We start from the raw sequence: 23,647 nt of genomic DNA, 5'->3' as shown, positions 1-23,647 counted from the left end.
CCCCCCACCCAAGCTTGTTTCTGTATACTCAAGTTATTTATGAATTGCCAAGTTTAGCTGTATTTACTGTTTCAGCCGGCCCTCACTCATCTCCTCTTCTCTCTTCCCAATGCCGCCGTGTTAACGCAGGCCTTCGTTACCCCTTACCCGTTGGCTCGCGGGTACCGTAAATTGGAAGCCGGTCTCTGCTTTTCGCCCTCTCGACCTGGTTCATCCTGCACAGCCGCTGCTGAGCGGTCCAGCTGCAGCGGACGCTGCCCTTCTCCTGCTCCACATCCTCTCAGGCTGCCCCTTGAGTCCAGAATCAAGCCTGGACACGGCACCTTTCCCTCCCGGCTCCCCGGCTGGCACGCTCCCTGTGCGTTCCCGGCATTCTAGCTACTCCTCTCGTGCCTGTGCCCCACCTGAGAGCCTGCCCTTCCCCTCCTTGCCTCTGCCCGTCCACCAGGGTCAGCAGAGGGGTCTCTCCCGACGCTAGGTGTGCTTGATGCTCCCCTCGGTTCCCCGCGCTTCCTCTACTGCCCCAGACTGCTGCTTCAGCACTATCCTTCTCTACCAGCTCGTAAAGTCCCATTCACTGCTGTTTCCACGTGAACACGGACCTGGCGCCTAGTGGGCATGCGAAGCTGTGGAGTCAAAGAAGCAAGAAGGAATTAACCCGACTCAGTTGTTGCTTTGATCCCAAAGTCTCAACTTTCCATCAGTTGGAATTAATCTCATCACTTGATTCCCATGAGATTTTATCTAAGTGACTGAGAATCATTTGACTTAACACTTTATAATGTATAGATGTTTTCTCTTAGCTTCAGAATCAATTAAATATTTTAACTATGCATGACTTTGTGTGTGTGTATGTATATGAATACACATATATCCATGTATTTAATGTACTTATTTTATTCATATATAATCTGCCTGGTTTGACAGGCATTTGATTTTTTTACCTGCAGATACAGGTCCTATTTAATTTAAACTGTAATTCTCACTCTATATCATATAGTGCCGTGTCCTCATTGGGAAATAGATATTTATTGAAGATGACAAAATTGGACAGTTTGCTCATAATTGTCTGAAATTTCACTTAAAGCTAAAGAGTAAGAGTAGGGTTTCAAGCCTATAGAGTGTTTTAAATTCAGATGTTCAAATTAGGTTTAAAAAGAGGAAACAGTCTTTATTTTCCTGGTCTTGATTCTCCGTCTCTCTTTGTTTAACTACAGTAAAGTAATAGAATAGTGTTTAGTGCTCTCCACATTGTCCCTGTTTTACATGCCCCGGAGGGCCTTGCATTAAGAATGAGGTCTTGTGTGCTTCCCTGATGGCGGAGTGGTTAAGAATCCGTCTGCCAATGCAGGGGACACAGGTTCGAGCCCTGGTCCGGGAAGATCCCACGTGCTGCGGAGCAACTAAGCCCGCGAGCCACAACTACTGAGCCTGCGCTCTAGAGCCCGCGAGCCACAACTACTGAGCCCACGCACTGCAACTACTGAGCCTGCACTCTAGAGCCTGCGAGCCACAACTGAGCCCACGTGCCACAACTGCTGAAGCCCGTGTGCCTACAGCCTGTGCTCCACAACAAGAGAAGCCACCGCAACGAGAAGCCCGCACACTGCAACGAAGAGTAGCCCCCGCTCGCCACAACTAGGGAAAGCCGCGCGCAGCAATGAAGACACAACACAGCCATAAACAGATAGATAGATAGCAACGAAGACCCAACGCAGCCATAAATAAATAGATAGATAGATACAGCCATAAATAGATAGGTAGGTAGGTAGGTAGGTAGGTAGATAGAAAATGCATGGTATTAAAAAAAAAAAAAAAGAATGAGGCCTCGTCTTCATTTCTGTTTCAAGTTCCTGTTTATTTCCCTCTCTTCCAGGAAACAAATGTACTCGGATTTAAAGGCCCGAGGAAGATGTCTGTGATCATCCCAGGGATGAATATGAATCATGAACGAATCCCATTTCAGCCACGAAATGTAAGTAAGAGCATATTTCATCAACAAAGGACTCTAACGACAGGACTGCGATACAGGCAAGATGAATAGAAAACAGTGTTGATTCCTCCCGAACCCAGCCTGGAGAGCGGCCCCCTCTTCCTCAGGAGAGCCAGCCCTCCAGACCCTCGGGGTAGGTGCTGTTGCTAACGTGGCTGATTTGCAGCCACTTGGTCTGCAAAGAGAAACGCTAAGTTATTCTATAAGAATCCGACAAAGCTGGCTTAGTTTTGGCTCTGTTTCTGTTTTACTTTCTGAAACGGAGGAAACAGGCCCCTGCTCTGCTTCGCACCTCACAGCCTTGAGGGCGAGCGGTTTGCGGTGGTCCTCAGCACACACTTCTCTCCTACAGGACCGCGAGAGCCTGCTTTCCAAGTGGCAGAACAGAGCCGTGGAGAACCTGATGGAGCTGCACAACAAGTCGCCCGTCTGGAACGACGACACCCAGTCCTACGTCCTCAACTTCCGCGGCCGGGTCACACAGGCCTCCGTGAAGAACTTCCAGATAGTCCACGACAACGACCGTAAGTCCCAGGAAGAGAGGTGTTCTGACAGCATGCGGAAATGAGCATTGCCCGTCATCGGTGGGAAGTTCTACTCAGGAGAGCATGATTTAAGAAAGAAAGGACCTCCTCGGAAAGCCAGAGCTACAGTCTTGCAGTCAGCCGTCTGAGCCGCTGAGCTGAGGCGGGCAGGAGCGTGTGAGGGGTCTCTTGTGGCAACCGGAGGAGTCCTGGGGGGGGCTGCTCGGGGGGCAGAGGCCGAGGCCCCTCCTCAGGAAAGGTTCTTGCCTTCCGGCCCCCCCCAGAGCTTGTGCTGCCCCCCCCTTGCCCTTCCGGCCCCCGCAAGCTTGCGCTGCTCCCCCCTTGCCCTTCCGGCCCCCCGGAGCTTGTGCTGCCCCCCACTTGCCCTTCCGGCCCCCCGGGGCTTGCGCTGCCCCCCACTTGCCCTTCCGGCCCCCCCTCCTCCGAGCTTGCGCTGCTCCGCCTCTTGCCCTTCCGGCCCCCCACCGGAGTTTGCGCTGCCCCCCCCCTTGCCCTTCTCTGCTGGTCCCGGCAGGGAGCCGAGTGGAGTCGCAGTAGAGCCTTGGTCGTGCTCGGCAGGCACTCTTGGTCAGGCCTCTTTCCATCTTTCTAAGGGTTTCCCCTTTTAGAGACCTATTTGGAGGATGTCTTCCTTACCTCCTGACGTCCTGATCTCTCTCTGCCTCTAGCGGACTACATAGTCATGCAGTTTGGACGCGTGGCCGACGACGTGTTCACCCTGGACTACAGTTACCCGCTGTGCGCGCTCCAGGCCTTCGCCATCGGGCTCTCCAGCTTCGACAGCAAGCTGGCCTGTGAATGACAGCCAGGCAGGTGCTGTGCTTTCTCTCTGCAGAGCTTTCTGGAGCACGTAGCCGCCGCCCTTGTGCTTGCCCAGGACACGGAGAGTGACAGGCCCCCCTTGGGAATGGTCCCTGAAAGTATGTATGTAGATGTGCACACGTGTGTGTACACACATATAAGTACACACACACCCCTTCTCGGGGTCTCACAGCCCTGGTCAGGGGTCACAGCTTGACTCGGGTGAGAGACTGTTCAGAGCTCACGGTGACTGTGAAGTCACCGCCCAGCGGTCAGAGTCCCGTTCTTGGAAACTTGCAGCCAGAAGCAGCTTCTCATACTTCAGTACTTGGGTCTCTTTTTTTGCAGAACTTTTCAGAGAGGGACATTCCCTGAATTACCTTTAGTCTCCAGGTCTGCAGAGCTTTTCTGTAAGTGGGCGCCGGGCCGGTCCCGGCTGCAGGGTGTCTCTGCCCCCTGTGGGCTTGGCCATCTTCCAGAACGGCCGTGTCGTGAGAGCACCTGAGTGGGGACGGTGCCTCCAGGAAGTGCAGGCCTGCAGGTCGGATCTGAAGCGGCACCCGGCCTCATCCGCTGTGACGTAGCCTTGTCTTTGCTTTGGCCACGGTGGTTTCCAGAGTGTCATTTACCGTTGGTGACCATTCCTCACCCATGGGGTGGGGGGGGGGTGCCCTGGGAGAAGCGCTCCTCTCTGCCGTCTCTGTGGGGGAGCGTGGTGCCCGTTCCCCAGAGCCAGACACCGTCCCTCAGCTCGGGAGGCACCGTGTCACGGTCCCCCTTCCCTTAGGGCCGGCCGGCTGGCTGCAGTCTCAGAGTGGCTCTGGCCCAGTTTGCGATCAGTGATGCGAGCAATTTACGTACTTGTCTTAATCGCAGGGTAGGCTGGAAGCATAAGCTCTAGAGGTGGCCTAGTCTGCTCACGACTGAGAGGGATTTGACAGAGGCCTTCACCATCTTCAGCCCAGGAGTGCGTCCCCGCTGGGTTACTGTGGAGCCGTTAGTGCAGACTCACCTGTAGCCCGCGTGGGAGGGGAGAGAACAGTGTGTGTGGAACCTGCCATTGTCACTGCCCAGACGGGCGAGGACAGGGCCTGGCTGGCAGAGCTTGGGCCTCTCTTCTTGGCTTAAGTGTCATCAGCCCCTGAGGCCTGGTTCATCCTTGGCGGATCACGTCCTGTCACTTTTCCTCACAGCTCGTTAAGAGTTTTGCTAAGTCGTTCGGATTGTTAGCCTCTCCCAGCAAGTCACACGACTGCTGCTAGTTCCCGGCCTCCGCGCATCCGAGTCCTGAGCATCCAGGAACACCGTGAGCTCTGCGTTGGCGTCGGTCACCTTCCAGGCCTCGTGCGCCAAGCTGTCTGCCAGCCTGGGGCCAGGCATCGGTGGCTTTCGCTTCGTCCCGTCCCTTCTGTGGACTTCCTTTCTGTCCCTGCTCCACATCAAATAGCAGCGGGAAGGGAAGAGACCCGGGGGATGAGCAGACCCGCGGCTCACCCACGGGTAAGTCCCACCCGCTCTGCCCTGACACGGCTGCTTCCCCTCAAGTGCCTCACTCCTCAGGTGCCCGCCAGGCCCGCGGGACCACCGACCTGACACTGAAAATGGAAGGCTGTTCGCTCGTCTCCTGTTGGAGAATATGAAGTGTCTGGGGAAGGGGGGCCGGGGGGGACTGGATCTGACCCTGCTTCCTCCTGCCCGCTCTGGTGCAGACACACACCCCAGCTTCATGTCCTTCCTGCTTGAGTGTGCAGGTGATCGGTTTTACATGAATCATATTTATACCTTTTGTATGCTACAGAAATAAAAAAGGATTTATATAAAAATGTGAGTGTTGCCATTCTTCTTTCAGACTCCTGTCCCTCGCATGCCTCCTACCATCATGTTCTGTCACAGTAATTCCATCGCTTGGCAACAGTTCTTTGAAGCCAAGTGGGTATCACCGAAGTTTTCATCCAGGTAGAGCAGGGTCTGCAGACTCAGGGATCTGCGTCCTGGAGACTGTAGACTCACCGTGTGTGCGACGCTGAGAGTGTCCTGGGCAGGTGACGGAGCTGAGGCTGAGCAGGGGTGCCAGAGGGCAGCCTCCTGCACCGGTCAGCCTCCTGCACTGGTCAGCCTCCTGGGTCAGCTGCATTGGTGTTGCTTCCTGATTCAGCCGCAGAGCAAATTAAATACCTGATAGTGACAGGGACCCCACATCTTACCTCTAAGTGTTCACATTTAAAGCTTTCTTATACGGACAAGTTGAGAAAAGTGTGTTCACAAGTCTTGCTGAGGCCTTCCTGTTCTCCGTGTCACGGGGATGGATGAGTGGCGTGGAAGGAGGCGGGAAGAGCCCAAAGAGCAGGACGAGAGCCGGAGTCGGTCTGATTTCTGTGGCTTGGCTTCTCTTCCACGTGATTCTTTATGGCCAAACAGGTTATTTGCAACACAGTTTTATACACTTTTCAGTGGCCAGGAATATCGATGGTCGTTGATACGAAAGACACCAGCAAGTGGTGTTTCAACGTCTAAACAGGACGGCAAAAAGCTCTTTTTGATTAGAAGGTTAGTAGGTGAGAAAAAGGAATGAATGAGAATCAATTCCCTTCCTTTCTGTTTCTTTCTCTTTTTTGGCTTGTGGGATGTTAATTCCCCAGTCAGGGATGGAACCCATGCCCCCTGCATTGGGAATGCAGAGCCCTAACCACTGGACCGCCAGGGAATTCTCAATTCCCTTCCTTTAGACAGCAGCACGGGTGCAGAAATAATGTGACGGTTCAACTCAAGAGTCCCTGGGTTCTGGCCCTTTTCCTGCCAGTGATTTGCCAACGTGCGCCCTCTGTAGATGGAGAGGTTTTGAGTTACCTGATCTCCTGTTCCTGAGTGATAAGAGTGCTGGCAGCCACCCGAAATTTCCGAGTGTGTTTTGAATCGAGGTCTCTGCTTCTCTCCTGGACAGCTACGTGCTGTTCGTAGCTGGAGAGGCCTGGGGAGGAGCCCCTGGAGGCTGGAGCTAAGGGCCTAGAGAGGGGAGCGCGCCCCGGGGGAGGGCGTGGCCGCGCTGAGGAAGCCTCTCCTCCCAACCGCTGGCTGTATCTTGCTCCACAGAGAAAACTTGGGGGCGTTGCGAGCTGCCCCCCTCCGCAGAGTGGCTCCTGCCCGTGTGCTCGCGCCACGTGTACCACGCCTCCAGCCCCTGGTCCTCCTAAACTTCCCCACGTAGACCCCCCCGCCGGGGGCTCGCCCAGGACTGGTTAGATTCTGCCCCGCCCCTCACACATTTCTTGGCCAGGTGCATGTGGGCTAGTTTTGCCCCCTCTCCCCGCTTCGGTCTCCTAGCTATTGTAGTCAGTGTGTACTCTTCACAGGTCCTACCAACTCTTCCCTCTCCAAAAACCGGGGGTGCGGGCATGGGGATGCCGCGGTCAGTGCGGTTTTCAGGCAAGCTCTCCCGAAACCGCGGGCGGCTCCCTGGCACCACCTACTGACCCAGGGGGCACATTACAAGTGCATTAACACATGAGCGCAGGTTCTGCAACCCAGATGAGGCGACTTCACAGTGGACCCTGTTGTCATGACTCTCTTGAAGGTCTGGGAACAGTAGCATTTGTGGAGTGTAGAAAGTGGAGGAATTCCAGGCAGAACGCGTGGGCTCTGGCCCAAATGCCTAGGCATTTGGTGTAGGAGAGGGGCAAATATCAATATCATTTTTATTAATGTTGTTTTAAAATGGGATAATGCATTTCGGTTGACTTTTTTAGTCATGCAGTTACGCAAAATGGTTTATAAATGCTCATAAAGCAATTTAAGGTGGTTTTCCAGGGACTCTGGTGAGAGGAAAGAAAAACAGCATGGCTTTACTGGGTAACTAAACATACCCTGCGTTCTGGTCTCAGGCCTGAGCCTACCTCACCTTCCTTACTTTGTACCCATCTCTCCTTTCCTACTTGAAGGGACAGCCTAGGCAAAACAAACAAACAAAGCAAAACAACAAGAAAAGTAGCCCTGATGTTAATGGAAGTTTCTGAAATATTTCAAATATGAAAGGGGCCTCCGTGATTTTCTCCGGCTCTGCCAGGTCCTTTGGTCCATCAGGCCCAAGCTCCTTTGCACAGGGCAAGGCTGAGGCCCAGGAGGCCGGGTGCAATAAGAGTGTGACACGTAGAGGGTAGAGCTGGTGGGCCAGGGTGGCAGTGGGACTTTTCCTGGTCTGTTCCAACCTTTTATTACACATTTTGGTATAATATAGTGCTTCTCAAGCCTCAGGGTTTTAACATCTGGTTAAGCACTATCTACCCAGATTCCGTCCCTTGAGATTTTCAAGGCCTCCAAGAATAATCAGTAGTTCTCTCTCTCTTCCGTAGTCTGGGGGCAGGAAGATCAGGAAGGAAGGATGGTCTGAGACGCAAGGAGGGTGACAGGCAGAGGGGGGCTGGCAATTAGATCAAGATTTTAAGAGTGGGTTTAAATGCAATTTTTAGGGTACTGACGCATGCTCAGGACAGACTCCATCAGGGTAAGATACAAGGATGTCCCTAAAAATATGTCCTGATTTTGCCTTTGTTCAGTCTCCTGTGATTCTGTATCAGAGAGAGAGAGATACAAATTTTAAATAGTAATAATTTCATATTATTTAAAACACTTTTTAAGATTATACAATTAAAGCCTCCTCCCATATCTGTCCCCTTCTTGTTTCCCTTGCCCTGTACTCTTATAGTTGACCACTTTTAGTTTCCAGTGTATCTTTCCAGTATTTCTTTATGCAAAAATAAAAATGTATTTGTAATTTCCCACTCTTTGTGCACAAAAGGTAGCATACTATATACTTGGTTCAGTAGCTTGCTTTTTTGTTTTTTCCTTTGGCCGTGCCATGTGGCACGTGGGATCTTGGTTCCCCGACCAGGGATGAAGCCCCCACCCCTGCAGTGGAAGCACGAGTCTTAACCACTGGACTGCCAGGGAATGCCCACACTTTTATTCTTGGTGTCTCCACAGTCCTCAGTTCTCCCCTTCGCTCCGCAAGTGTTATCTACCTGCCCGCCAAGCATCTCCTTTTGGATGGTCGACAGCTGTGCTCTCCAACACCATCGCCACTAGTCACATGGAACTATTAAAGTTCATTAAAATTCAGTCAACTAGCTGCATTTCAAGGGCTCAGTAGCCATATGTGGCTCGTGCCTACCACACTGGACAGCACGGATAAAGAACACTTCATCATTCCAGAATGTTCTGTCGGAGAACGTGGGTCCACAGAAATCTCAACTTCGGGTTCCGAAAATGTAACCCTCTTCTCACCAGGTGTCATTCCCTGGGGAAGTTGTGCTTGTCCAACTTCCCCATTAGAATGTCAGTAGCTTGGGGGCAGGGCTGTGACGTTTCTGTTCATCCCTAGCGCCTACCTGGCGCGGTGCCAAGGACATCACACATGCTCAGTCAACGTGGGATGGAAACATGAGTGACAGGAGGCTGAGGCCCAGACTCTAAGGGTCCCCAAGGTCATAATTAGTATTGGCCGAGCTGTTGTTTGAACCCGGATTAGTTTAATTCCCCAGTAAGGACATAATATGACTTTTGTTAACTTTCATTTTCAAAATTTTGTATCAGAGTCACTGAAAATGAAACTTTTAACAATTAGGCTGGAGGAAGCCTTCCCCCCCTTTTGATTTTTTCCAGGAAGCTCCTGGATATCCAGATCCTAAAGACCCCCTGGGACCCTCAGAGAAATTCTGAGAACTGTACGGAGAAGCCTTCACCCTCTGGGCTCCAGAAACCAAGAGTTTTGTGTCAGTCTGGAAATACACTGAATTAGTTTGCTCGGGCTGCCATAACAAAGTACCACAGACTGGGTGGCTTGAACAGAAATTTATTTCTCACAGTTCTGGAGGCTAGAAGTCCAAGATCAAGGTGTAGGCAGGTTTGGTTTCTCCTGAGGCCTCTCTCCGTGGCCTACAGATGGCCACCCTCTCCCTGTGTCCTCTGTGAGAAGTCTGTGTCCTAATCTCTCTTATAAGGAGGATTAGGATGGGCCCTAATCCAGGCAGATTGGATTTTTAACTTAATCATTTTAACTTAATCACCTCTGTAAAGACATCTCCAGATCCAGTCACATTCTGAGGCACTGGGGATTAGGACTTCAACATAAGGAACTGGGGGGTGGGGTGAGGAGGACAAGTCAGCCCCTAGCACACACTGCCCCCTAGATGCTAGACCTGGAGTCTATTCTTGTCCACATTTCTCTTGGATGAAGAGATAACAGAATTAATATGATGCTTTTCAAGTCACAGACTGCTTTTATTCTATAGATGAAATGAAAGACTCCAGGTTTGATAAAGGTCGGTCTGTTTTGTCCTTCAAAACACAAGATGCAGTTCAGGTGGTATGGAGTGAAGAGTCTTCTTAAGGAAAAAAAAGCAAATAGAGGGAATTCCGTGGCGGTCCAGTGCTTAGGACTGCGCTTTCACTGCCGAGGGCGTGGGTTCAATCCCTGGTCAGCAAGCTGTGTGGCACAGCCGGAAAAAGAAAGAAAGAAGGAAAGAAAGAAAGAAATACAGCGTGCATGGGTTGAAAAGAATAGGACCTGCAGTTATAGTGACCATACCCCCAGCACCGAGTCAGCCGCGTCCTACTTTTGAAGCCCAGGAAGAGGGGGCATGCTTTGGGGATATTTCAAAAGCAATATATTTCCTTTTACCTAAAGCCTAGGAAATAATCCTTCCTGGATTCTGCCCTTGTTAACTTCTTATTAGGCTATTAAATCCAGTTGTGGGTGTTGGTTTTTTTTTTAAGATGTGGAAGAATTAGGGCAGGGTTAGATATATAGTCCCAGTCACATCCCACCCCTTACCCCCCCAATTATAAAAGAAGTACAAGTTTGTTATAGAAAATAGAGAACAAAAAATGAGAAAGAGGAGCTTCCCTGGTGGCATGGTCGTTAAGAATCTGCCTGCCAATGCAGGGGACATGGGTTCGAGCCCTGGTCTGGGAAGATCCCACATGCTGCGGAGCAACTAAGCCCGTGCGCCGCAACTACTGAGCCTGCGCTCTAGAGCCCGTGAGCCACAACTACTGAGCCCGCGTGCCACAACTACTGAAGCCCGCGCGTCTAGAGCCTTGCTCCACAACAAGAGAAGCCACCACAATGAGAAGCCTGCGCACCACAACGAAGAGTAGCCCCCTCTCGCAGCAACTAGAGAAAGCCTGTGCACAGCAACGAAGACCCAACGCAGCCAAAAATAAATAAATTAAATTAAAAATTGATTTTTAAAAAATGAGAAAGAAGGTCCCTTAATCTTCAACCTGTCAGAGATACTCACTGTAACATACTTTTCCATTTATTTTCAAAAGCAGGACACAGCATTGTAAATCAGCTATACTCTAATATAAAAAAAAAAAAACAAACAGGATTGGGACTTCCCTGGCCGTCCTGTGGTTAGAACTCCGTGCTTCCACTGCAGGGGGCATGGGTTCGGTCCCTGGTGGGGGAACTAAGATCCCGCATGCCGCACGGTGTGGCCTAAATAAATAAATAAACAAAACAGGACCATCCTGTATACACTGTTTTTAAAATCCGCTTTTCCACTTATTATGTCATGCACACTTGTCTGGTTTATTTTTTAAAATCTTATTAATCACTCTAAAGAATTCTATCACATGGATGTGGCTGAATTTGTTTAATAGGGTATCATATGGATAATTTAACTATGACCATGTAGGTTGAAAACAATTTATTAAAGGAATGGAAATAATACCAAAAGACACATGATAAAAGTAATTAATATGATTTTTGACTTTGATTTTGGAGAATAAACAACACAAATAGCCACCACACATCAAACCCAGCTCTGACCACACCCGTGCCGTCTTCTTTCCGCACAACTTTTGTGAAGCTCGGTCAGGATCCATTTGTGGGTCCGGGTAAAGTGGCTGGGATCACGAGGAGGTGAGGTGAGGTGAGGTGTGGATTTTATGGTGTAATTTGAGGGGAGCCATGTGCATCTCTCTAGCTCTATCCAGACATGAAATATTTCCACCAAGAGATTCATTCCTGAAGGTCAACAAATGAGTCCTGTCTCTTGAGAAATGTAAATACCCCTGAAAGGGCAGGCACGTGTGTAAAATCCCAGTCTGTCTTTCACCTTCGGGACTTGTAAGAACTTTCCTTTATCCAGAATGACCCCAACAGCTTGGGAACGGGAGATTCCTGAAGGCACAGAGCTCTCTAGAAGCCTGTGGGAGGCTGAGGTTCTGATCCCTTATGGTCTTGGATAGTTAGGGTCTGGAGGGAATAAGCCAGTCTGATCTCCAAATACCCTCTCAGCAGTGTGTGCTCAGTGGGCTGCCCGAAGGCTGCTTTCCTGTCTCCAAGGGACCCCGTCCTACCTTCCTCCCACCCCTCTGAGTCCAGCTGGACTGACCTTCCAATCCAACATAGTCCTCTCTTTGTTTGAGTTCTTATCTTTGTTAATGGTACCACCAATCGTTCAGCTGTCAAAGTTCAGTGATTTTTTGTCTCCTCTCTCACCTCACAGCCAACTTAGTCACCATTTCTGTGGATTTTGCTTCTGGACTATTTCCTGGACCCCTTCCCTCATCCTCAGCCTCAGGACCACTACCCTGACTCTCCAATCCAGCCCTAACACCTGCAGTCTAGTCGAGGGGGGTCTTTCTGATGGAGGTGCCGATTATGTCACACTTGTGTCTCAAGGGCCCTTTGGATGCCCCCTCTTCAGCACGGGATACAGTGATCTTCACAACTGGCACCGCTGTTGTAATCCATCCTCCCCGCCTCCTGTTCTCCAGCCACACCAGCTTACTAGACTTTTCCTAAACTCCCCTCGTGTACAGGCTACCAGCCTTAGTGAGTCTTCCAGACTCAATTCAGCGAACTCTCATTTATCCTTCAAGAGCTAGAGCACGTCGCCTCTGCAACTTGGATTTCACTGTGCATTCCCTTGGGTTCCCCTATGGTGCTCAAAGCTCACGGACACAACAAATGGCTGTTACACCAAGTAGCCAGTGCTTACCGTTTGTGCGTCATTCGGTGCCTGCACACTGTCCTGCGCTGCAGACTTTTCATGTGGACGAGGTGTGACCAAGCCCTGACGTGACGCATCATTTAACAAGCAGACCAGAATTTATATCCAAATGAGACCTGCTTCCTTCAAAGTCTTCACCTTAAGAGATTGGATACTTTGTCCAGTGATACTGTGATCACTCAAAACACCTTTGGAACATCTCTCTTGGAAACAACTTCAGCATTTATAGCACTTTCAAGATCCTCTGTGGTAGTAGGTTTCTGGTTTTTTTTGGTTTTAACTTAACATTTATTACGCATTTATCTATCCCAGGCACCAAGCTGGAGCTGGGTGAAAGATAAGATAAATTGGATATTTACTGTGTCTCCAAGGAAGTTTCTGTTAGGTAAGGTAGATAAGATCTGGACCCCAGGACAATACAGGGTTAAGTGATAAGGCTGAGGTTGGATCTGATTTTTGGAAAAGGGCAGAAGTCCTTTGGTTTCAACTTCCCAACAAGGTGGATGACAGAGGTATGTGATTACACCCTGCATTAAGCCAGTGTGTTCTGAAGACTTCCAAACAGAAGCCCAGTGATACAGCCCACATGCGATACAGTGATCTCCACAACTGGCACCGCTGTTGTAATCCATCACGAGACTAAACCCACCTGGCGTGTTTAAGACCCAGACTCCCCACTTTCTGGCGATGCTCCTCCACAGACCGACTCTTCCCAGCTAAATGGCAAGCTCTGAGAGGGCAGGTGCTGAGGTCTTATCCTTCACTATTTTCACAGTGTCCGGTGGGCGCATAACAGATGTGGGATTAGGGTTAGACACGTCTCCTGCCCCGCCACACGCCCGTCACTTCGGGCATCCTCTCTCCACGTGCGCCGCTCTCCGCGGTGACAGCGTCGCAGGTCCGCGCTGGGCGGAAGGGAACGGCTGAAAGGAACGTGCGGGGAGGGCACGCGTGTGCGCGCGGAGCTCCTGCGTCCTGGGCCCGGGAGCGGGGTTCCCGGTGGGCACCGCAGGGAAGGGAGCAGCTGCCCGCGCGCCGGACGTCCGCCCTCGCCCGTCCTTTCGGGGCCGGCGCGGAGGGAGAGGCGTGCTGGCGGCCGGGCGCGAGGCCAGAGGCCGGCCCGCGGGTCAGGGGGAAGGGTTCCGGCCTCGGCCGAGAGCGAGGGGCTGGCCAGGACCGGCGGGAAGCCGGGCCAGGGGAGGAGGAAGAGAGTCTGGGCCGAGATCAAAGGGGAAGCACGTGTGAGGGGCGGCGGCCGAAGCCGGAGCAGGACGCCGAGGTCGCAGCCTACAGTCCCCGCGGCCGCCCCCCGCCGGCGCCGCCCGCCCCGCGCCCGCGGCCCCTCCCCGCGTCCCAGTCTCCTCCCCGAGGGCTCGGGGCCGGGCCGCCACTCCCTCCAGCTCCCGCCCTCGGCCGCGCGCATCTCATTCCAGCTCCCATTCCTCACATTCCAGGCTTCCTCCTTTCAAACCCCAGGCCGGGGGCGGGGAGGGCCCGCAGCTCCCGGCTCCGCCGTGCGGCCGCGTCCCCCAGGTGAGTGGCCCCGCCGCCGCGCCCCTCTGCCGCTCCCCGGGCGCTCTCTTCTTCCGGCCTTGGACCTGCGCTCCGGGCCCGCCGTCCCCCCCCCTCCCGTCTCCCCTCTCCCACTTCCCTCCCTTCCGCCCTCCTGCGCGCGCTCGGTTCCCCCGGCTCCCTTCCTCTCCCGTTGACTCACCCCGCCAGGAATAGGGATTGCCCGTGCTTTCCCGTCAGTCCCCTTCTGGGAAAACTCCTCCCTCCGCGAGCCCCGCTCCGCCCCGCTCCGCGCACCGGCTACCGCGCGCCGGACCCCGCGCACCGACTACCGCGCACCAGGCACCGCGCACCGAGTACCGCGCGCCGGCGCGGCGAGCTGGGCTCGGGGCGGCGCGGGGTCGGCTCCGTTCCGCGACCCGCCTTCCTCCCCGCCCAGCGGACCGGCCCCGGGTCCGGAGCCCGGGGCTCCGCTCGCTGACCCCGCGTCGTCCCTGCAGCGCCCTCGCCGGCCTCCCGGGACCTCAGCGGAGCCGCGGCTGGAAGAGCGGCGCCGGGGCGGACTCCGCGGGACTGGCCCGGCGCGCCCGCCCACCTCCCCGCACCCTGGGACCGGTAAGGCGGCGGCGCGGGAGGAGCTCTCACCCGGGACCGGACTGGGTGGCGAGTCGGGCACGTGGAGGCGCGCGGACCGCAGGGCCGTGGTGGGCGAGAGGGCCGGGGTGGGGGGGGGGGAAGGGGAGCGCGCGGAGCCGAAAGGACCGGAGGCGGAGCCGAGGACGCCGGCGGCAGGAGAGACCCGGCACCCGCGCCTCTTTTCTGCTGGGCGCCTCTCGGGATCGGAAGGAGAGCCCTGGAGGTGGGTGCCCTGGCGGTTTGCAGTGCCGAGGCTTTGCGAGAGTGGAGGGGACCTCCGCAAAAGGTCCCCGCTCCCCAGGGCTTGAGAGGCCTGGTGCGTTCTACGCTGGGGACCAGCGAGTCTGGGGAGCAGAGCTCCCAGACCCCGAAGCGGATATTTCCCCGGCGGGTGGGCCGACCCGGGACTCGCGCCTCCGTGCACTCGTGTGTCAGGGGGTTCGGGCCAGACCCGGAGGGTAAGTGATGAGTTCACGTGGCGTCTGGCTGTCCTGCCTCCTTAGCTTCGAGTGTATGTGAGGGTGACACCGGCTCACAGATGACTCACCTGGCTTCCAGGAGACGGATTTGTTTGTGTTGAACGGGAGCGCGTTTCCACTCGCTAAGAGTGCCGTTTTTCTGAGAGCTGAGTGTCTCTGAGGACTTGCGAGATGCCGCGTCTCTCAGTGTGCGTTTTCCCCGCGAGGATGTTGTTCCTGGGCGGGACTGTCCTTGCTCCCTGCCGAAGTGGGGGCAGGAGACAGTGTCCCTGGTGGTGTGTGTACGGGAGTAGTTGGCTGTGGGAGTGTGCGGCCCCCAGGCTCCACTCGCCCTGGACCCGCGGAGCTGGAAGGAAGCTGTCCACACCTGCCTCTTCCAGGCAGCTGTCGTTCTAGGGAGGTCGGTTTTGTTCTGCCTGGGCAGAAAGTTAAGGGAAGTTGAGATTCTTGCCTTTCCGTGACAGTAGTGAGATTTGGGGATGTTTGTGGGGTTAGACCCCCCAGAAAGAGGCCGTTTTGAATCTTGAGATTTGTGTAAACAGTGCTTTTATTTTACTTATTTATTTTTAACTTTAAAAAAATTTTATGCAATTTTTAGAGGCAACTTTCCATTTCCAGTTACAACAAAATATGGGCTATATTCCCAGTGTTGTACAACACATCCTTGTAGCCTATGGTACACTCAATAGTTTGTACCTCCCCTCCCCCGCCCCTAAATTGCCCCGCCCCCTCCCCACTGGTAACCACCAGTTTGCTCATATCTATATCTGTGAGTCCTCTTCTTTTTTGTTATATTCACTAGTTTTGTTGTTTAAATTCCACGTGTAAGTGATATCACACAGTATTTGTCTAGACAGTGCTTTTAAATTTGGCCCCAAGAACAAGGAGGAATCGAACTACTTTCTCCTGGTCCAGCTCTCCTTAGAGCTGCCGGGGCAGTCAAATGGAAGAATCCTCCTCCTTGAAGACTTGCTAGACCAGGAGGCACTGTCCTGAGCATTGCGAAGATGCTTTGGTGCCAGCCTGGGAGGGAAGGCTGCCTCTGATTTGCCGGTTGACCTGTGAGGAGAACCTTGTGGGTATCTCTGTTTCCCCATCTCTTCCTTTCTGCTTTGCTTTCTGTTTTCTCTCCATTGGGGTTTCACCACGTGAAACATTTTAGAGGAGGGAGCTGGGTAGGGCGAGAGCCACAATGCCCAGGAGATTGGCCGCAGTGTGAGATTGACAGCGCGTGGTGGGGATGGGTGGGGGGAACGCAGGCCGACCCCTTATCTAGTTCTTTCTTCATTCTCACTGCCAGATGCTGTGGGCATAGTGTTTATGGCTTCTTGAAAGGAAGGGACCAGACACTGCCAGGGGGTGGGGACTCGCCGCCCCTCCTCCACGGACCCTGAGGACACAGGTGTGCTGCTGGGGGCCACCTCCCCCCTCACCGGCTCAGGCCAGGTGTGGGTGGGGCTTCGAGGGCGTCTGGTCTAAAGATGGAGTAGAGCGGGTTCAGGTTTGGGGGTCACACGTACCAGGGCATAAATCCTGACAGTTACTCGGTACCTTTAAGGCTTCAGGCTCGGTTTCCTGATGAGTAATATGGGAGGAGTTCATTAGTGTCTATCGGAAAAGTTGGTGGTGAAAATTCAGTGTTTGCAGAGCACCTCGCACCGTGCCTGGCACAGCCAGAGGCGCAGCAGCCAGTGTTTCCTAAGCCTGTTTCAGCATAGAACCCCTTTTTTCCTGGGAACTTCTCTGAACACCCTTTGCTAAACCCTGCCCTGCCATTCATGTTTATTTAGCCGGATGGCTTGAGCGTTTGCTGTACGCCGGGCCCTACAGGCTTCTTCCCTCAGACTTAGGAACCAGGGTCGCTAGTGGCCCAGGTGGAGGTGGGAGCCCGGCTTTGTCACCGCAGAGCACAGGGTCTCCAACTCCTATGTTCTAATTACCATTTTGCCTTGACCCCAGGGTGAACTTGCTGAACATTAGTGAACTCTAATGTCAGCACCTAACTTGCTCATTTTAAAGATGAGGAGCAGCCACTACAGAGAACAGTATGGAGCTTCCTTAAAAAACTAAAAATATATGGTCCAGCAATCCCATTCCTGGCATATATCCAGAGAAAACTATAATTCGAAACGATACATGTACCCCAGTGCTCATAGCAGCACTATTTACAATAGCCAAGACATGGAAGCAACTTAAATGTCCATTGACAGATGAATGGATAAAGAAGATGTGGTATATATATATACAGTGGAATACTACTCAGCCATAAAAAAGAATGAAATAATGCCATTTGCAGCAACATGGATGGACCTGGAGATTATCATGCTAAGTGAAGTTAAGTCAGGCAGAGAAAGACAAATACCATATGATATCACTTATATGTGGAATCTAAAAAATGGTAGAAAAGAACTTATTTACAAAACAGGAATAGACTCACAGACATAGAAAACAAACTTACGCTTACCAAAGGGGAAGGGGGTGGGGGAGGGATAAATTAGGAGTTTGGGATTAGCAGATATACACTGCTATATATAAAATAGATAAACAACAGGACCTACTGTATAGCACAGGGAACTATATTCAGTGTCTTGTAGTAACCTATAATGGAAGAGAATCTAAAAAAGAATATATATACACACACACACAAAATAACTGAATCACTATGCTGTACACCTGAAACTAATACAACGTTGTAAATGTCAACTATAGTTCAATAAAAATTTTAAAAATAATAAAAATAAAGATGGGAAACTGAAGCCCTGGTGGGACAGTAGCTTGCTTAAGGTCGCACAGCTGGTGGGTGGCACAGCTGGGACTGGAGTCCACCCTGGTCCATTCTGGTCCATTCTGTCTCCTGCGCCGTCTCCTGCTCTGTGGGTCCTAATGCCCAGACTCCTGGCCACCTTCGTCTAACAGGCGTGGAGGCTGGCGCACTGTGCCTGGGGATGTCTCCCATCTTGTGGCTCAAAGTCGTTGGGGCAGAAATACTCCCCTCCTTCCAGCAGAAAGTGCAGGACCCTGGAATCTGAGAATGACCTCTGGAAGGGGCGGGGCCCTCAAGGGGTCTTTAAAATGCACCCTCCTTTCTCCTCGAGGGTCTGCTGGTGGAGAAGGGTCCCCCTGTGTTTCCAGGTCCCCTGGGATGCAGTGCCACAGCCTCCATGTGCTTCCAGCCCGGTCTTGCACTGGTGACTGTCACAGAGCCATCCCTATCTGAGGCTCCTGTCCCTCTTCCCAGTGGCAGTGGAGGACGTGGTCGCCCCGTGCCTTCCTGCAGCCGATGTCAGGCCCGGGTTGCCTGCCTTCCTTTGCCCCCTGTGACCCTTTGCTGGCAGGAGTTGGGACCACAGCTCCCTTTAAGGCTCTGAAACTGTAGCTGAACAGCTGCTGTCCGGGGGGGCCCCCCCTTCCCCTAGGGTGTGACCAGTTCAGGGGCCCAGGTGGAGGTGGGGCAGGGCTGTGTAGCCAGGCACAGTCTCCAGCTCCTAGACTCTCATTCCAGCTTTGCCTTGACCGCTTCTGAAATGACAGTTCGCACGCTTTTGGTTTTTCCATGTAGATATTAGGGATATGGGCTTGGAGCCCTCAGCTGGAACGACTGGCCCTTTGGGAGCATTTCCACCAGAATCCCAGCCCTCAAGGGCCTTGCCCAACATCCTCCGGCCTTCAATACATCAGGAGGATGGGCCCGGCTCGCTGCAGTGTGGACTGCTGAGGGTGGGCGGGCCCCCATGGGTGGGGACTCGGCTTCCTTTGACCCAAACTTCACGCGAACAATAGACTTCAGAGGAGTCACCAGGGGCAGGAAATGGGAGCTGTGCTGAGGCTGGGTGACCCTCGTGGGGGAGGGGATGCATATCCGGCCTGAAGGAAAGGCAGGGTGTTGGGGGCAGTGCAAAGGGCACTGGGGAGGGGCCGGTGACACACAGGGTGGGCCTCTCCTCTGCAGGGGCCCTGTTGACTCAGAGAAGCCTGAGCTGCTGAAGCCCATCCTCTGGCTGAACCGTCTGCTTTGTCTTCTCAGCCGAGGTGTCCCAGTGTCTGCTGGCCTGGCCCAACCCCGCCAGAACTGTGCTCCGTTCCCTCAAGCCCCCGAGATGTTTGCGTGAATCGTCCCGGCCAGGATAAAAGACCCGTCTTGTTCCTCCCCGGCTGATGGCCATCTTGGCGTTGAGCCTTGAGTAATAATAGTTGACTGGGCCGTGGGCAGAGCTCCAGGTGGGGAAGCAGCCGGCCTGGGTCAGCTGGACAACAGAAAGGGATTTTTCTGAGCTACAGTCAGAGCAGGAGGACAACGGGGACAGGCTGGGGGGCAGGTGGCCGAATGCTCTCCGAGGTGAAGCGCCCTTACCACGCCCTCATCTTTGTCAGGGTAGAGCAGACCTGTGAGAGGGCTAAGGCCAGCCTTGGACGAGGTGCGTTGGACCACACTTGAGTCGCTTTTCCTGAGCTCAGGTGGCCAGATTCTCACAGATCGCGTTTGGGGGACCTGAGAGAAGCTTCTGGGGTCTGGGAGGAGGTGAGGACGGCAGGATAACAAATGCTGTCCTGGTTCATCTCTTCGAGGGGGCAAGACCGGGGTCCTGAAATGGCCGGCTGGTAAGCTTCTTATCCATCCCTGGCCAAATTCCAGGTCAGATGTTTGAACATACAGTCTGTGGGGACATCAGAAATGAAGTTGAGGTAACTAGTAGCCAACATGGGTTCACTCTACCAAGTCGTGGGAAAATCACCTAATTTGGGTTCAAGAGAATTGAGTGTATTCTGGCTGATGGCAGCAGTAAGGTGGATTTGTAGCCGGTGGAAAGACCACCCTGGGTACTGAGCTCATGTCACCCTGGGGCGAGGTCTCTAGTGATATATGTCACATCTTTTTTGGCTTTGTCCTCTATCAGTTCTGTGCATGTTTAGGATAACAAGCCTATTGGATGACAGAACCAGGATTCAAAATCATTTCAATTGACTAGAATGCTGAGATTAAGCAGAACCCTGAAATTAAAATAAATTTTCAGTTAAGATTAATACATGCTCATTATAGAACACCAGGAAAATAAAGAAATATATAAAGGAGAAAATAAAATGGTACACAGTGCCACAACTCAGGGATGAGTACCATTAATATTTTGGTATATGTCCCTCCAAACTTGTGTTCATGCAAGTCTATATATTTTAACATAATTGCAATTATATTCTATTCTGTTTTTTTTAACTATTCTATACTATAGAGTGAGTATATAAATTATTGAAAACCGTAATTTTAAGGATCTGAATAATATTACATCATATGACAATACCTTATTTAACTGTGCTGTACTGGACTTTTAAAAAAATTGTTTTCAATTTTTAGCCATTCAAAATAACTTGACATCAAGCAATATTAAACATGTCTTCTTATCTCAAGATGAAACCTAAAAAGTTTACGTGTAAAATCCTGCATTTAAGTTCAGAATATCAATTATATAGAATAGAAACTTACTGTCCATTCTTGTGGGGAAAAAAAAAAAACTTGGGGTTTTTGGTTGATGAAGGAAGGGGAAGGGAAATGAGCATTTATTAAGTGCCCACTGGATGCCAGGCATTATTCTAAACATCTCTCTCGACATCTCTCTTTTAATCTTCACAGCAGCCCTGCGAGATGGGGTTTGTTATTATTTTTTTTAACCTCTCCTTTACAGAGGAGGAAGAAGCTACACGGAGATTAATGCGGGGTTGGAGTTTGTACCCGGGTCCACCACGTGCTTCCCTGTAGGCCCTGTGGTGTGCGGAGCCTGCGTCAGAAAGGCTTGAGTCCGGTGCAGTGCTCCGCTCCGGCCACACTGGGAGCCTCCTCTGGTTTTGGAGGGTGGACACACCGGACCTAGGAAGTACTGAGCTTTGAGCATCTCAGCCGAGTTTGAAGCAGGGGTGGGTGCTGGCATTTCTCTCCCAGGAGGCAGCCCTCCTTGCAGGAAAAACAGATCCATCCGTCATTTCAGGAGGCAGGACCAGGTGGAACTACACAGAATTTCTGTTTCTGCGCAGAACTGGTTAGGGATGCTTCGCCGGACGTCTCTGCGCTGGATGGGAGGTGGGATCAGATGACCTCTGGGGCCTCTGCCTCCCCCTTATGGTCCTGGCCTCAGTTTCTCCACATGTGGCAGGTGGGGACACCACTAGGCGAGGACCCCACTAGGCGAGGAGGGAGGTGTTTTCCCACTTTGACCCTCGGGGAGATCCATCCTGCCGGAGGTGAGGCTGAGAGATGTGGGGGAAGGAGCAGTGTCCCAGCGGGTGGAAGATGCAGCACGGGGAGGTGTGGGCGGCATTGCCTGGCCCACGTCACCCTTGTGCAAGCTGAGTGGACGGGCGTCAGGGTCAGGGGAAGATGCCCCGGCGTCGGGTAGCGGCTGCGAGTACAGACTCCAGAGCCGGTGCTGTCCGCTGGGAATGTGAAATTGTACGTGAGCTTGGGAGCCACATTTAAGAGGCGAAAAGAGACTAGTCAAATGAATTTTTTTTTTTTTAGTATTTTTTTTTTTAACATCTTTATTGGAGTATAATTGCTTTACGATGGTGTGTTAGTTTCTGCTTTATAACAAAGTGAATCAGTTATACATATACACATGTCCCCATATCTCTTCCCTCTTGCAAAATGAATTTTTTTTTAACTTTTTATTTTACATTGGAGTCTAGTTGCTTAAAACAATGTTGTGATAGTTTCAGGTGTACAGCACAGTGATTCAGTTATACATTTTCCCATTAGGTCGTTAACATAATATTGAGCGGAGTTCCCTGTGCTATACAGTAGGTCCTTGTTGGTTATCCATTTTAAATATAGCCGTGTGTACGTGTCGATCCCAAACTCCCTAACTGTCCCTTCCCCCTACCCTTCCCTAGTGAAATGAATTTTAATAATATTTTCTATTAAACTACAGTGTCTAAAATATTATCGCTTAACGTGTAATCAATAGTAAAACAATATTAATGAGATAGTTTACATCGTTTTTCATAAAAAGGGTTGGGATCCTGCCCGTGTTTTACACTCAACGGCACGTCTCTGTTGCACCGGCCACGCTTCAAGTGCCCGCTAGCCGTGGCCAGTGTTTGGACAGTAGAGGTTCACAGCCAGCCTGCCTGCCTGGGTTTGAAGCCCCTACCTGTGCTCTTCAGCTATGTGGCCTTGGGCAGGTTTCCAGGCTGCAGTGTGTCTTATTTTCCCCTTTATTTTTTATTTGGCCGAGCCACGCGGTTTGCGGGATCTTAGTTCCCGACCAGGGATCCAACCCATGCCCCCTGCAGTGGAAGCGTGGAGTCCTAACCACTGGACCACCAGGGAAATCCCTTATTTTCCCCTCTTATTAATGGGGGCAATACTAATAACAGTGCCAACCCCATACGGTTGATGTGAAGATTAAATTAGGCACTATCTGTAAAGTGCTTGGTTTCTTTGCCTGGCACTTATTAAACACTGTATAAGTGTTTATCAGGTAAATGACCTATAACTGGTCCTTAACCCCTGGAGAGGCAGTGCTGTGCTTGGGAAAGCCCAGCCATAGAGGGGCCCCGTGGCCCCTGGGGGTCCCTGCCGGTGCCCGTAGTTCTACAGGGTGAAATGGATTCAGATCAGATGGGCTGATCGGTTGTTGCTGCACAGAGGGCCACCTCCTGGGAGAGAAATGCCAGCCCCCGATGATGGGACAGGGTCCTGTCCCTCAACAGGTGTGTCCTGAGCCTCTGTCTCCTCAGGGTTCGGAGCTGTGCTTCGTGGCAAGGAGGAAGAAAAGCGTCCTGGAAAATCGCGTGACCTCGTGTTGACTTGGAGGTTTGAGTGCTTCCGACACACCCCGCGGAGCTCCGTCAGCCACAGCAGCGCCAGCTCTCCTTGGCATCAGTCCCCTCTGCTTGCACCTGCCCTCAGTGGTCACAGAGCGCCCACGGTGTGCCCGGCGTGTGCCAGGTGCAGCGGGGGGCACATGGCAAGTGCTAAGGAGCGTGCGATCCACCAGGGGAGACGGACTGAGTAGCGAGCGCTGAGAACCTGCGGGGTGCAAGAAGGGCTAATGAGAAGCACAGACAAGGGACTTCCCTGGCGGTCCAGGGGTTAGGGCTCCGCGCTTCCACTGCGGGGGGCACGGGATCCATCCCTGGTTGGGGAACTAAGATCCCGCATGCTGCACGGTGCGGCCAAGAAAGAAAGAAGGAAAGAAGCAGCAGCAGCAGCACAGGCAAGTGCAGAGGGGATGCCTGGTAAAGAGGATTCATCCTGAAGGGCCTGGGAGCAGTCAGGGAAGGCTTCATGGAAGAAGAGGCACTTGAGCTGGCTTTGAAGGATGGTTAGGTTTTTGACAGCTGAGTGTGTACATGTGTAAGAGGGACAGAGAGAAGGAGAGAGGGAGGAAGGAAGAGGGCAGGAGAAATATCTGTGAGAAGACAGAAAAAGTAGTGATTTCAGGGCTGTGGGCATGAAATGACTAGAGGAGGGACGTTATGAACAGGGTCAATTTTCCGGGCACTCTGGGTAGAATAAGGAGGACTTGTTAAAAGTTTCGTTTTTAATTTACACGCTGCCGAGTTTGCTCCTCGTGATGTGTAGTCCTATGAGCTTTGACAGATGCACGGAGTTGGGTGGTCGCCACCATGGTCAGGGTCCACAACCGACCATCTCCCCAGACGGCTCCTCAACGC

The 23,647-nt window shown here is 52.4% G+C and overlaps 2 protein-coding genes across 6 annotated transcripts in view; both read left to right on the top strand.

The window, feature by feature from the left end:
• The window catches only part of TULP3 (TUB like protein 3), a 45,898-nt gene extending 40,748 nt beyond the window's left edge, over window positions 1–5,150 (top strand). For 2 of the 5 annotated variants that reach the window (XM_061205922.1, XM_061205918.1), the window contains 3 exons: window positions 1,877–1,975; window positions 2,346–2,517; window positions 3,207–5,150. In XM_061205922.1, coding sequence (XP_061061905.1) covers window positions 1,877–1,975; window positions 2,346–2,517; window positions 3,207–3,340 — 405 coding nt within the window. In that variant the 3' untranslated portion in view covers window positions 3,341–5,150. Of the gene's footprint in view, window positions 1–129; window positions 788–1,876; window positions 1,976–2,345; window positions 2,518–3,206 lie in introns of those variants that run through there. The other 3 variants (XM_061205920.1, XM_061205919.1, XM_061205921.1) reach the window with 3 other exon arrangements.
• TEAD4 (TEA domain transcription factor 4) overlaps window positions 4,813–23,647 on the top strand; it is a 77,058-nt gene continuing 58,223 nt past the window's right edge. Inside the window, exons 1-4 of the mRNA XM_061206695.1 lie at window positions 4,813–4,839; window positions 13,247–13,597; window positions 13,650–13,889; window positions 14,369–14,483. Of these exons, the coding sequence (XP_061062678.1) occupies window positions 4,813–4,839; window positions 13,247–13,597; window positions 13,650–13,889; window positions 14,369–14,483 (733 nt within the window). The remainder of the gene's footprint in view (window positions 4,840–13,246; window positions 13,598–13,649; window positions 13,890–14,368; window positions 14,484–23,647) is intronic.

Source organism: Eubalaena glacialis, chromosome 11 (genome assembly GCF_028564815.1).
Source record: "Eubalaena glacialis isolate mEubGla1 chromosome 11, mEubGla1.1.hap2.+ XY, whole genome shotgun sequence".
Classification (NCBI taxonomy): Eukaryota; Metazoa; Chordata; class Mammalia; order Artiodactyla; family Balaenidae; genus Eubalaena; species Eubalaena glacialis.
The sequence above is the reverse complement of the archived record's forward strand: the minus strand, read 5'-3'. Positions and strand labels throughout refer to the sequence as shown.